Raw genomic sequence first — 15,370 nt, 5'->3', positions numbered from 1 at the left:
TGAGATTAGGGAGGATGAAACAGCTTGTGCACAGTCCAATACATTTAACTCCTGCAGATTCATCTTTAGAATAATTTTTACAGACTATTTTGTGTTTTTTTAATCACCGATATGAATCTTCTAATGCTGTAAAATTTTTATCAATAGATCTTTTTTGTGCACTCATCCAAAAGCTTTTCACTTGGTGCCTCAACACAATTTTCACCATCTCATCCGTTGTTACACTATTTAAAAAAACAACAACCAGGAAAACAAGGGAAGACAATGTTCCAAGACCTACTAGTACGCATAAGAAAGGCAGACAGCCCTTTTATCTATCTATTTGCCTAACCAAGAACCTAACTACATAACTCCCCCTAGTCTTCACGAGGCTTGGCGGTGGGTAGTTATGCGCTTAAAGCACGCTGGCTCGGGAGAAGCGACCAGAAAACTGGTAATAACCCCGAAACCACGGAAGCGTTCCCGAGCAATATAAAGGGGAAGGGGAAAAGGGAAGCTCTAACAACCTTGTTCCAACACTACAATACCACTGCGACGAAACCCAAAAGGAGAGATGCCGCTGTAGCAGCTAGGGGAACCACTATTCCAATTAACGCACACCAGTGAACAAACACTTACTTTCTCCAGTCTTCGTCACACTCTGTCACTGAACAACACAGCCGCAGAACAAAATCACTCTCCCGCACAAGCATCTGGAAAATACAATATAGCCAAACACGCCGAACTCCAGCGCTTCTCCCAGAGCTCAACATTACCATTTAAGGGTAATGACGTAACAAGAGGTATCCCTCACCCGGCCAATTTACCAAATACTTACGGGCAAACCACATTCCCTATTAACGGACGACCTGCTAAACTAGAAAATGTGTTGGAGTGAGTAAGGTGCTTGTTGTAAGTGCAAAACAAAAGATAACGCAAACAAAAGAGAGAGACCCATGGGCAGGCCGGGTTCAGATAATCTTGCGCGACAATCCAGTTTATCAAATCAATCTCTCCGACATTCACCTTTTTCCATATTTTTTCACATCTTATCTCCCATCTCTTTCCTTCCCTTCTGCATTTCTTTTCTTCCTCTCTACTTCACCTCTTTTACCTCCCCTTGTTCTATTCTTGGTTCTTCCCCTCTTCTTTACCGCGTCCTCCTCTTCTTCCTCATGTTTTTGTTTTAGTAATCTTTTACCTCCTCTTGCTGCCACTTCTTTCTTCATCCTCACCAACCTCTCCTCCCGTGTTTGCTGCTTTTTACCTTCCACTTACCAGTGTTAATTTTGGCACCGGACTTTAATTTTTATTTTAGTCAAATTTTAGTCATTTTATTTTTGTTAGTTTAAGTTACGTTTTAATCAACAAAACCTAATAACATTTATTCAGATTTTCACCAGTAATAGTTTGAGTCTTATTTTTGTCTAATTTTTTTTGTCTTCTAAGCCTTTTGAGGCTACAGTTGTTTTGCCGTTATGTACAGTTACAATAATTACAGGTGTTGCTTCATCTGTTGCAAGGTTAGTTAAAAAGGCACACTTTGCTTTTTCATTGTGTCAGTGTCACTCTACATTAATGCAACAGATTGGCTCTACTCAGTAAATCAATTTATCTTTTCCAAAATTGTCTCTGTTTTAATAGAACCACTCTCTCCTACCTAGCATTACCACAACGACCCGTTTTCTACATTGCAGAGCAGTTCATCATTCAGATGCTGGATTCATTCATTTGTTAAATAAATTACTGTTCTTAGGCTGGGTTTAGCCGGAAATGAAGAAATATAACCTCTTTGGATAACGTAGTGATCCTTCTTCAGCAAACATCTAGAGGAAGATTTAGATGGTTGACAGCCAACATTAATCCTAGAATTTTCTCATTCCTTCAGAACAATAACATAACACCACATCCACAGCACTTGAATGTGCTACATTAGTTTGCCTGTTCAAAAATTTCAGTGTGCCTGACTGCAAGTTTTCATTATTTTTTCCAGCTGTTTAGTTGCCACTTCTTGTCTAATTTTCAGTGGAGTGTAGATTAATTAAGTCCATAAATCTGTGTCTTTCAATAACTGGTAACATCATATAATATTACTAACAGAGGCATAATTTTACAGAATGCAAAATGCATCTTACTAATGTCAGTGAAATAGGTGAAGCAGCTAAATCAACATCTAAAAAGGAGATATTTTTGGGTGGTGAAACACACAGTTTGAATCATCAGGAACTAGGCTGTGGTGTGTGATTCCTTAGATACATGCAGAAATTAGATAATTTGTCCATTGACCTGTCTTTCCCATTATCATTTAGTCTTTATTCAATGATGACAAATGTAATACATTTCATCAGATTTCTCATTTTCAAAGGTTACTTTTTCTTGAGTTTTAGTCTTGTTTTATTTGTGAAAAATACATGTAGGTCATCAATAAATATTTTTTGTCATAAGTTTTATTTGCCAAAATTAAGACTGCCTCTTAACACCTCTCCTTCTTCTTCTTTTACCCCCTTTCTTTCCAGGTTCGTGATGGCAATATGGAGACTGATCCATTGATAGGGAGGTACTGTGGGAGCTACCTGCCAGCTCCCATTGTCTCGTCCTCCAACTTCTTGTGGATTCGCTTCAGGTCTGACAGCTCAGTCAGCCAGGCTGGTTTCAGGGCTGTCTATACTGTTGGTGAGATTTCACATCTCAGATTTCACATTTTCACATTTACACACACACGTGATATGACATCATGTTCATGTGTTTCTTACTCTGTGATATGCAATATGTTTTGTATAATATATTATACTTCATGAAATTATGCTTTTATTAACACTTTTATTAATTATATTTTTTTCAGCACTGAATGCTATCATATTTCTCCAAGGGGAAGAATAGTTAAATGCTACAGTCATAGTACCCAACAGTGTGTCCAGATCCCGAAATTTCCTCATAGTTCATAGTTCAGTACTTTCAGTAATTTGCATCATAGTTCTCTAGTTCCTAGTTCTCTAGTTTGAGAGTGGTAAACTGGCAGAACAGCTGATAATATCAGAGTGGTATGTGAAAAATATCAAAAACACACTTGTGAGTAGCAACAATAGAGCATATACTATAGTGACATTAGAAAATACATTGAATAATGTTAAGTATATTAAGCTCACTGTTAAGTCACTAAACCTACCAGATATGTCCTATGTCTCTATAAGGATATTATAGGAATAATAAACAGGTCATGAAATAATACGATAAGTCAACAAGTGATAAAACTTTTCTTCAGTGATTCAGTACTCGTTGATTTTATTTATTATATTTTATCTTATTTAATTATTTTTGAAAAGAGACAATGTACATTAATCAGCATTCAAACAAATGTAAATGTAACTGAGTTAGCCAAAAGGCTAGTTTTCATCAGCAGTCCCTTTGCCTGATGTTGGTAGGCATCCAAAAATAATAAGAGTTTGTATACACACAGAAAAGAAACTGGTTAAACAAGACAATTAAGAAATAATATACTACTTGACTGCGTACGAGGCACCTTTCCTTACTTTAATGGATGATGGAAGAAACTCAGATTTCTGTCAGGAGCTGTAGGTAAATATGATTTGTTTTGTCTGGAGGCTGATAGTAAACTGGTAAAAATTTTACAGACCTCAAGTTATACAAAATTATGATGTGATGAGGTTCATGATATCAGTAGCTGACATGCTGGTAAAGAGACAATGCACACAGATTATTGTTTTTAATTTGCACCACCTTTTAAGTCTCTTACTACTGGCTTTGCACATACTATCATTTATCTCTCTATTATCATATGATGCCTCAGTGTTAAGTGTTATGTTGCTTTTTTTGTAATTATATATAAGTCAGGGACCTATAGTTTTGTGGTCCCTGACTGACCTATAGGTCAGGATTGAGGTGTGGGTTAGGAGGTTAGGTCAGGGACATATATCCACAAAACTATAGGTTCCTCGGCTGAACTTCTGTAAGTTGTAGACCACCTGTGTTTATTGTTGATTTCAAATTACTTAAATTTAATTCAATTTTCTGATTTTTAAAGCTTTAGGCTACGGCTTGTATATTATTTCTCCTTCCCCCCTATTCTATCTATTTTTTTTGGTACACTGGGTATTATCTCAGCACTCTTTTTTTCACTTTTGCTGACCATCTTTGGTTGCTTGTGCATACATGTTGGTCATGGATAATGTTAAGGACTTGACATTGGAATAGCAGATATTTTCATGATGAAAAGATCTAATATTGCAGATATTTTCCAATTAATTAAACTCAGCTTCAAGGTTCTTGAATTTTTCATGCATACAATTGGATGCACTATGCAAAGAATAGTATTTAGGGGTGTGAGCAAACATGCGCACCTGGCACTTGACTAATTCTCAGAACCAAAAGTGGTTATTTAGTAGTATATTCACCTGTCACTGTTTTATTGGCAAAGTAGTAATGTTTGACAGGAAAAGGGATGAGCACCAGTAAATCGTGATAATGGAATTACCACAGGTCCAGGCATTGATTTGAATCCATACAATGTAAGCTATGTCTATTCTGTTAGCCACTGACCAACCATTAACCCTCCCTCTCCCCAGCTTGTGGAGGTACTTTGTCTGGGACTGGTCAGTTACGCTCTCCGTACCACCCCAACACCTATCCCCACAACAGGGTCTGTGAGTGGGTCATTAACCAGCCAGAGGGTTATGTGGTCACCCTCAACTTCCTGTCTTTTGACGTTGAGGGAGGCTCCTGTCATTTTGACTTTGTTGAGGTAAGTGAAAGTTAGACCAATTCATACAATCAAAGAATTGGACCTAAATATGAAATTGACCAGAAACACTACAGTACTACTTTTAAGCAATTTTTTTCTTTCAAATAATACCCACACCATTCTTCATCTTCTTCTTCTTTTTATTATTATTATTATCGTCAATTTTTTATTGTTGTTGTTGTAGCTTTCAAATGGTGAGAATAGTTATTATAATAACACTGATAAGTAAAAAAATAAATATTGGTACTATTATTGCTATTAATATGCATAAAACATAAACACACAGTCTCCATGCACAAATATACATACTGCGATGTCCTTGTCCCCACAGTTAAGATATACAGTATATAATAACCTGTGGTGGAAAGTAACTAAACACAGTTACTCAAGTACCGTACTTGAGCACACATTTAAAGTACATGTTTTTTTCCATTTTCTGATACTTTATACTTCACCCCCACTACAGTTGAAGAGGGAAATACTTGTCACAGTCACAGGTTGTCATTCTGATTGGTTGTCAATTTCAATAGGGCAAGCCTTACCTAAATTTAGCCTGCCACTGAGCAAAAGCTAGAGGTGAGAGTAGCGAAAGAATAAAGGAGAGTTGTATACTATGGAAAGCACAACTCTTTTTGTTGAGACTTGATGGACAATGGATCAAACACCTAACCCCTGAAGTATCTACATTTATCTGTTATGTTTGAGAAAACAGCCATTGAAAATCAATGGCCTAAAAAAAAAAAGTCCTCTTTTGGTTCAGAGGACTTTAGCAGGGAAAGCTCTAGACAGTTGTGTAGGTTGAGAATTATTTGATGAGAACAATGCTGGGCGTTCCAGAAACACACAGAAGGAAGTTTCAAGATCTTAGGCATCCACCTGGAGAATCTTATCTGGATTTGTTGAAGAAAGAGGAAGTGACACTAGACTGGTGCCTTAATTCCTGTGAATCCTTCACTTACCAAAAAATGAAAGTCCTCATGTTACTGGAGCAGTCTAGGGTTGCCGTGCCACGGGAAATAGAAATCTGTTTGATCTGTCTGACAGTGTAGGAAGTAGTCTACTATTTATAGCCCAGTGCGCAATGGATATGAGGTGGCTCACAGTGGTGGGACTAGTGAAGTGGTTGGACAAAGTAGCCAAGTGACAGAAGGAGTGGAGAGACCAGAGCCTGGCATCCTCAACACTAAAATGGCAAAGTTTTGCTGCCACTACTATCATTAACTGGGGTATAAAAAGAGCAGTTACCCAAAGTTGGATTACAGGTGTGGTCTCACAGGCAGGCTCAGGCAGTAGGACTTGTAGCTGTTGGGAAAAGTGTTACTGATCATCAGGTACACTGTGTATTCCTTAGTGTAGAAAAGATCTGAGCCATTGCTGACTTTCTAGTTCCATGTGACCAAACACAGCTCACACAGTTTTTGGATATGTGTGGAATTTATCAGCATTTTAATTTTCCAACTTTGCGGTCATTACAGCACCACTGAGCAATCTGTTTTGGATATGTGTGAAGTGAATACAGTCTCAAGTATGTCAGCAGTTCATATAAAAGACATTTTGTCCCGCACTCCAGGACTGAGAGCTCCAGATTTTAGCTCGACATTTGCTCTTGGTGTGGATGTGTATAATACAGTGGTCAGAGCTGTGAAAAAAGAGTGTCATACTTACTCAAGTTTCAGCAAACTAATACTCAAGCTATCTTTTCTCCTGTTTTTTTTCCTCCTCCCACATACACATACATTTCCCTGGCTACACACTCACATATCAAAACATGTAAACAGACATATACAAACTGCAAAGTCATTAATTTTAATGATTTTATAAACATAAATAACTATACACCAATTTATCTGCAATAAATCTAACTTACAACTTGTGTTTTGCTTTGTCCAGCATATTTTACTGGTGAATTGTTTTGTCTTGTTGTATGTTTATTTGGTTGCATATACCTGTACAGTCACTCAAAACATGACATACAAGCTTTCTTTGATGTCATGCTTTGTGTTACCATGGTGTTTTTGTGTTATGGCTTGAAATATTAATGAAAATAAAACTTTTTTCTACAAGTGTTGTATACATTATGGGTTGATAGGTTGATGGATGGAGAGGGGGATAGTGGATCAGTTATAATGGTGTATGTTTCCTCTGTCTTCCAGGTCAGGGATGGCTCCACATCTAGCTCTCCTCTGCTGGGGACATTTTGTGGTGTTGATATTCCCCCCAGCCTTCAGTCCACTCAGAGATCTATGTACATCCACTTCAAGACTGACTCCTCTGTGAGCAACCATGGTTTTGAAGCAGCCTATAGCTCTGCCTTGGAGGGTAAGAGCTGTATCAACATTTGCAAAAATTTCAGACTGACTACCCTCCTAGGTTCGAAAAAAATAATTTGTATGTGACATACAAATGTCACAATAAAATGATTTTTATTAGTAAAACTAGTACATAAAAAAAAAAACTGTTGTAGCGCACAACTTTTATTGTTTGGATTTTGAAATGATCTGATATGGTTTGATTTTTTTTTTGTCTTTCTTGTGTAGTGCCATCCTAAAAAATACCCGAAATTCTGGTGTTTGTTAGCCTGGTTGATATTTTATTTTTTTGTCCATTAAGAGTAGCGGTCATAATAATATTTTACATCTTACTATGGCAAGAATGACATAAATCAACAAGAAGCACAAGCCTCTCTTCAAAAAAATTCAAATGAATGATGTCAAATGATCGTCTTTGAGTCTGACTAAAAAACAAACACAGAAGGAAGTACCATTGAAATTGCTATATTCAGCTCCATTCACTTTAGAAATAGCATAAGATGCACTTGAAAGCCTGCGAAGCAAGTAAGTGGACATATGAGATTAAATTATCTTGCAGTTAATAGTTAGTTGTAATGTAGCTAGATGTACTGTACCTTATAAATCAGTCTGGTTTACACTACTGGTGTCCACCTTCCAAAGCGTACCAGAATATTATAGATGGAGTCTTTCCCCTAAGCAGCTGTTGGTTTCATTGCAGTAAGACAGTTATAGACAAAGGTGGCTGCTTTTAACACTTTAAAATAGCCATGCCACGCACAAAGACACAAATACCAAATTCTAGAAAGATTCAGTGACAGCTTTTTACCTTGTATATAGCTACTTTTGAAACTTCTAACCTTATATTTATTATTCTATTTATATTAAATATTAATTATTTGTATTTATTGGTTAATGCTTTTTCTTATAGGCCATATACACTACTGGTCAAAAGTTTTAGAACCCCCCTATTTTACCAGTGATTACTGAAATTTACATAGTGTAATCTCTCAGTGAACTCTGAAATTAAAGCATAGAACAAATAGATAATAAAGATTTTTTTTTTTAAAGTAATCATAAACACATGTACAAGGTTGAATTTCTCATGCAGATTTATGTTACAGGTTTACAAAGGATGATTTACAGCTGCAAAGTTTGGAATTATTTGTGAACATTGTCATTTGACAAGCTCAAAATCTTATTGACACTAATTGGAGCCAGCAGTCCCCGTTTTGTGTCTCCTGCACACACAGTAAGGGATGAGATACACGGTCCTGCCAATGGTTTCACACTGTTCCAATGTTCCCAAAGGTGGTGGTAAAGAACAAAAAATGTGTCAATATGCAGCAAAGGCATAGAAGAAGACAAATAAACCTCAATGTAAATCATGCAGGATTTAAAATACAAAAAAACAGCTCTGAAAAGGTTTTTTTGAGGAAGGAAATTGGTTTAGCATTTCCATCCCAAGGATACACACAGTGTATTTTGGTGAGTAACACCAAATGCACTGTGTGTATTACGTTTGTATCCAAACATATTTTTTTTGTTTGTTTACAAGAAACTCCACAGGCTCCTTTTAAAGTTACTATCAAGTAAATTTAGAGTACTATTTAGTGTAGCCTCATTTGTGCTCAGCCATTAGTTCAAAACACAAGTTTGCAAGTTTAGATGAAAAGTTACTAAAGGTAGCTATACTATTAAATGTCACCTTTAATGGTTGTGCACAAAAACTAGTAAAATGATACACCAATCAGGCTGAATGTGTGTGAATGGCTCAATGGTGTATATACACTGTGTAGTTTATTAGATGGTGTTGATGATGTGAAGAGGATGAAGGAGACTCCGCTGACACCGTCTTGATTGCATATAAAGGTTTATTACAAAGAAGTACAGCATCAAATCAAGCATCTGCAGATCTGCTTGTGAGAGGGTGTGAAGCAAATGAACCACTCTGAAAATCAGCCTTGGTCACCGACTCTTAAACAGGGCAGTTATTTTCCTAAAAACTGTCACTAACATATGGTTTCAGTCACAAAGCATTAACTTCCTTTTCCAAACTGTGAGGCACCTCTGAGGACCTTTGATCTAGGGCCTCTATGTAAACACACAAATTCAGTTCTACATATGTAAAGATACACCTCAACTGATCAGCCATAACATTAAAATCAGTCTGTTGTACAGACAGACAGTTTGTTAGTAATCAACAAAAGTTGGAGTACCTGTAGGGATTTGTTTGAATCAGCTTTCAATGCTTAATTTACTTCCATTGCTTGACATGATTTTTCAGTTTTTGGTGACCTACCTTGGGCAATTTACCACTGACCTCTGTACCATTTAAGGTTATTCACTGGGTTTGAACTGCTTAAATTTCAATAAAAACTGGCAAAATGGGGGTGTTCAGAAACTTTTGACCAGTAGTGTGTATGTATGTATATGTATATATATATATATATATATATATATATATATACACACACACACACACACACACACACACACACACACACACACACATGTATTTACAGTGCATTGAGAAAGTATTCAGACCCCTTAACTTTTTTCACATTTTGTTGTCTTACAGCCTTATGCTAAAATAGTTTAAATCAATTTTTTCCTCATCAATCTACACTCAATACCTCATAATGACACAGCAAAAATAGAAAAAATCTGAAAAAAATAGGAAAAAGGGAAATATCACATTGACATAAATATGCATACCCTTTGCTATGACACTTGAAATTTAGATCAGGTGCCTCCCATTTCTTTTGATCATCTTAGAGATGTTTCTGCACCTTCATTGGAGTCTACCTGTGGTAAATTCAATTGATTAGACATGATTTGGAAAGGCACATACCTGTCTCTACCAAGCCATGAGGTCAAAGGAACTGCCTGTTGAGTTCAGAAAAAGGATTGTATTGAGGCACAGATGTGGGGAAGGCTACAAAAAAATGCCTGTGGCATTGAAGGTTCCCAAGAGCACAGTGGCCTCGATAATTCTTAAACTGAAGAAGTGTGCAAAACCAGGACTCTTCCTAGGACTGGCCACCTGGTCAAACTGAGCAATCGCGGGAGAAGGGCCTTGGTAAGAGAGTTGACCAAGAACCCAATGGTCACTCTGGCTGAGCTGCAGAGATCCTGTATGAAGATTGGAGAAACCTCTAAAAGGAAAACCATCACTGCAGCACTCCACCATCTGGGCTTTATGGCAGAGTTGTCAGAAGGAAGCCTCAGTGAAAGACACACGAAAGCCTGCTTGGAGTTTGCAAAAAAAACCACCTAAAGGACTCTCTGACTGTGACAAACAAGTGGCACATACAGGGAGACTAGTCAGGGTTGAGGGCAAGCTGAACGGAGCAAAGTACAGAGATACTCTTAATTAAAACCCGGTCCAGAGCGCTCAGGACCTCAGACTGGGCCATATGCTCACCTTCCAACAGGACAATGACCCTACGCACACAGCCAAGACAGCGCAGGAGTGGGACCACTCTGTGAATGTCTTTGAGTGGCCCAGCCAGAGCCCTGACTTAAACCCAATCAAACATCTCTGGAGAGACCAGAAAATGGCTAACAATCGACGATCCCCATCCTACCTGATAGAGCTTGAGAGGTTCTGCAGAGTAGAATGGCAGAAAATCTCCAAATACAGGTGTTCAAAGCTTGTTGCGTCATACCCAAGAGACCTTGAGGCTGTAATTGCTGCCAAATGTGGTTCAGTACTGAGCAAAGGGTCTGAATATGTATGTCAATGTAATATTTCAGCTATACCTTTTTAATAAATTTGCAAAAATTCTGCTTTCGCTTTGTCATTATGGGGTATCGATTGTGGACTGAGGGAAAAAATATTTACTTGTGCTTTTTGGCAAATGTTTTTATTTGAGGATGTCAACATATACTGTGTATATATACATGAGCACACATATATCCATATAGCCATACAGAAATACAGACAATTAAATCGCACTATGCTCTTTTTCATTTTCTTTGACTATAAGTATTAATATAAAGTATTATAAGTAATAATAACTAAACATCAAAAAAAGAGAGAAATAAAATACATATGAAAAAGCCCCACCCTCTCATCAGTTCACTACTTTGTTGGTGTAAAGTGGAGATTGCAAATTTTAGGTCATAGGTGTAAAACAATGAGTGAGAGGTGCCTAAATTTAGTCAAAATATGGAAGCTTGTCCATAAGAGTATACCTTATTCTTTCCAAATGGAGTGTATTTGAATGGTCACTAAGTCACATCTTTGTAGTGGGGACTTCTTTCTTTTTCCGGTGCATGAGAAACAACTTCTTTGCAATGATGAAACTGTAGGATATGAAACATTGCTGGGTGGTCCTTAGCTTTCTAAATTCATTTTTTCTTTCTGGATCAACATCCAATAGGTCTGAACTTTGGGTCATGGAGTGAAGCTATGAAATAGCGTGTCATCTGCCGAAAAGCATCTGTCACTTTCTACAGAATGTCCAAGATCTCAATGCCCATTTCTTCATCCTATTTTGTTTTTATTAGAGTGGAACCAACGGGAGTAATTGATTGCGAGGTGTCATATATATAAGATACTGATTTTTCTGAGCATGGTGAGAGCCTGAGGCATCCGTTGAGACTGAAGCCCAAAAATATCTCAAAATTTTGTAGATGTAGTCTCTTATTTGCAAAAATCTAAAGAAGTTGCTTCCTAGTAATTTGTACCTACTTTGTGTATGCATGATAGGCAAAAATGCCTTCACTGTAAAAGTCTCCTATGGTATTGATGCTTGCCTTTTTCCAGAGTTTAAAAGTATCATCTAGATTAGATGATGCAAAAGTATGGTTTGCAGCAATGGCCGAAACATACGATGTTGGTTTAAGATTAAGATGTGATTTAATTTGCTTCCAGATACGTAGGGTTCTGTGAATCACTGCATTGCAATTATAAAGAATTTTCAATGGTGTAAGGACTCAGAAGGATTGCTCCTAGGAGTAGGGTTGACATGCCTCCTGTTCCATTTCAACCCAGTTTGGTGGGATTGCTGTGCTATCTAGCCAATATGTCATAATCCTAATGTTTGAAGCCCAATAATATGACAAAAAAAAAAGTTTGGGATGCAAAGCCCCCTTCCCTTCTAGATTTGCAAAGATGTTTCTGGCAAATTCTATGTTTTGTAGTCCCATAAAAAAGTGACTACAATTTAGTCTAATTGTTTAAAGAAGGATTTGGCAAGAAATACTGGGATACTCTGAAATAAATACAATAATTGGGACAAAAAGACCATTTTAATAGCATTAATTCTGCCAAGTAATGATAATGATGAGTGTCTTCCAAAATGATATATTTGACTGTAATTTAGACAATAAAAAAAGGAAAATTTGCCTTGAATAAAGAGACGAGGTACTTTGTAATCTGAATTCATAAATATGCTAAGAGGGAGATATTGTAACAAAGAGACGTTCTGTACACGTATAGCCTTTACTCCAATTTGTCTTATATCCAGAGAAGGTCCCAAATAAATTGATTTTGTCTAGTATCTTTGGATTATTAACTTGTGGCTGAATGATATATAACAGAATGTCATCCACATACAATGATATATTATTTATAGATTTTTTTGTACTATTCATTATTATATTATTCATTTCTGTATTTTTCTGCACGGCTACACTTAGCAAGATGTTCGATTGCAAAGATCAAAGGAGATAAGGGGCACCCTCGTCTGGGTCCTCTATGTAGATTAAAATGGGAGGACAGTATTTGATTTCCGAGGATTTGTGCACAATGGTTATTACTTGATCACTGAAATGAATTTTACCCCAAAATGAGAAAATAATCTATCCTGGTGTATGAGTTATGTCTTGTTGAGTAGAAAGAGTGTTCTCTGCCAGTCAGATTTATGATTCTCCAGATGTCAGACATATTGGTATTGTTAATAAAAGTAGTAAGGAAGACATTTGAACTACTTTTATCTAGTCTGCAGGTGGAAGATCTGTATAGGTACGGATCTAACACCCAGTTGAAATCCCCTCCAATAGCAAGATTTGTCTGGTATAAGGGACATCACTTTCTTAAAGAAGGATGGATTGTCTATATTGAGTACATAAATGTTCAACAAGGTGAGAGGTGTAGATTACATTTCACCAGTTACAAACAAAAACCGACCATCTTTATCAGATATTGCGGCTTCATGAATGAAAGGAATGTCTTTCCTTATCATATTTGCTGCACCTCTTCCTTTTGCAGGAAATTATGAATGGTATTTATTTCCAATTCAATTACACCTTAGTCCGGTATGAGAATCATTTTTCAAATGAGTTTCCCATAAAAATATTATATCTGGTAATAGAGATTTAAGATAGAGCAAAAACTTTCCCTCTCTTTACTGGATTATTCAGATCACACACGTTCCAACTAGCTAGGGTTAGACCTCTCCTCCTTCCCTCTGTATTCAGATCATCTTGTACTGACATCACAAAAAGTTGAAAAGTAAAGATCTGTTTTATTTAGGCCTCCAAACAGTGACTTTATACATCCCCTCCTCCCTCTTAAACCCCCAAGTAAATTCCCTAGAAAAATAATCTAGGGAATTCCACATAAAAAATTTACATAAAAAAAAAAAACAACTTTGTAGATACTAAACGAACAAGTACAGCATGAATGTACAGGAAGTGTTCAAATAACGATTACAAAAACAAACAAATAAATAATAACGTATCTGACTAAAATCTCTTACATCCCTGAGCTATTACTGTTACCCATTGTTAACCTGAATAACAACTAGCCTATTTCTCTTCTGGGGAAATAAGTATCAATTTTCTTAGCTTAGAATATAACAAAAACACCAACCTGTCAAATATGGAACAATTCAACTATAACATGTCCCAATATAAGGTTTTTTTTGCATTGGGTGTGAACAAAGCTTTACTCAAATGGCATCACAGACAACGGAGCAGTGAAACAGTTATGATAGGCTATCTGGAAACTCATTAGATTATTATAACAAAGGAAAAAGGAACATAACTTAAGAACTTGAAGAGGTCAAGGCCATTTGAGAAAAAATTAAACCAGTAGGCTAATAAACAATATACTGATTTGATGGGATCACCTATTCAGTTCCTACATATGTTTAGTCTATTAAGTGAGTCAAAGACGGAACACTCTTTTGGCGATAGAATAGAAAAAAAAGCAGTTCACCGTTCCAATGGCATTTGTCTTCACATTTTTCATCCAGTTGTTCTACCTCTGCTGTCAAACGATCCACTGCAGTCTGAATTGTAGAGAGGATATCAGAGTGGTTTGTTGCGCATTTCTCTTACTCTGTCAGGGTGACTTCATGTACGGCTAAGTCATTTTTCAGTTCTGAAATAGACCTCTTAATACTTTGATTTAGGGATAAAATCTCCCCTTAATGGTAGCAAATAATTATGTTATGTGGTTTTCTATGGTGGCACAAAAGATCTGATTTGATCGAGTTCAACTCTGTGACTAAGGCAGCAATGGCCACAAGCAGCATCTTTTTTGAGGGTTCGCTCTCACTTTTATTGTTGGTATCCAGGGTGTCTGAGTCTTGCATATCTGAGGCTTTTGGGCCTGGACATGGAAGAATCTTCAAGGAGGTAGTACAGTTAAATATTTTTGTGTTTTTGTAAAGTATTAATCAAATTAATCATGAACTATCCGGAGGTGGGTGTGACTCATCCATTGCTCACTAGCACCCCAAATTTGCTCACCATTTACTTGTGCTTTTAAACTTGCTGAAACCTTTCAGAAACTGTAGCTGCTGCTTTTAACATGACACAAGAGCCAGAATTAATGTCAGTATTTCTTTTAAATTAGTGTCTTCTACAAGCAACTTTAAGCTTTTCAAAAGTCAACCAATCTCTAATTTTTACCAATTGTCCATTTTTCCTGTATAAGGTTGTGGTGATACCCTGACCAGTCCTTCAGGCACCATTACAAGCCCTGGCCACCCCAACAACTACCCCCATGGTGCCAACTGTACCTGGTACATCAGTGTTACTCCAGGGAACCTGGTTCGGCTGTCGTTTGAATCCTTCAACTTGGAGCACCACATTAACTGTGACTCTGATTACCTGGAAGTTTATGACAATGGCACTGTGCAGACTGGAACCAAGATTGGCAGGTATATGATGGATATACAGTATGTTTACTGTATATATATATATATATATATACATATAAATAATGGCATGCCAGAATATTGAATGAAAGTATGATTATATGGAATAGAATATATGGTCAACCCTTGTTATGACAACACATTGGCACCATTTTTTGTTTCATATATGCAACGTTAGGGCATTACACTGGTCATATGTAGCTAGCAATAGTGCGTGTAAATAAGTG

General features: G+C 36.9%; 1 protein-coding gene across 1 annotated transcript in view; it reads left to right on the top strand.

Moving 5' to 3' along the window:
• Window positions 1-15,370, top strand: part of cubn (cubilin (intrinsic factor-cobalamin receptor)) — a 154,874-nt gene that overhangs the window by 36,608 nt on the left and 102,896 nt on the right. The window contains exons 18-21 of the mRNA XM_040126653.1: window positions 2,496-2,652; window positions 4,563-4,738; window positions 6,892-7,057; window positions 14,921-15,146. Coding sequence (XP_039982587.1) covers window positions 2,496-2,652; window positions 4,563-4,738; window positions 6,892-7,057; window positions 14,921-15,146 — 725 coding nt within the window. The remainder of the gene's footprint in view (window positions 1-2,495; window positions 2,653-4,562; window positions 4,739-6,891; window positions 7,058-14,920; window positions 15,147-15,370) is intronic.

Source organism: Xiphias gladius, chromosome 5 (genome assembly GCF_016859285.1).
Source record: "Xiphias gladius isolate SHS-SW01 ecotype Sanya breed wild chromosome 5, ASM1685928v1, whole genome shotgun sequence".
In the NCBI taxonomy this organism is placed as follows: Eukaryota; Metazoa; Chordata; class Actinopteri; order Istiophoriformes; family Xiphiidae; genus Xiphias; species Xiphias gladius.
Note: the sequence above shows the minus strand (reverse complement) of the source record. Positions and strands in the feature narration are given on the sequence as shown.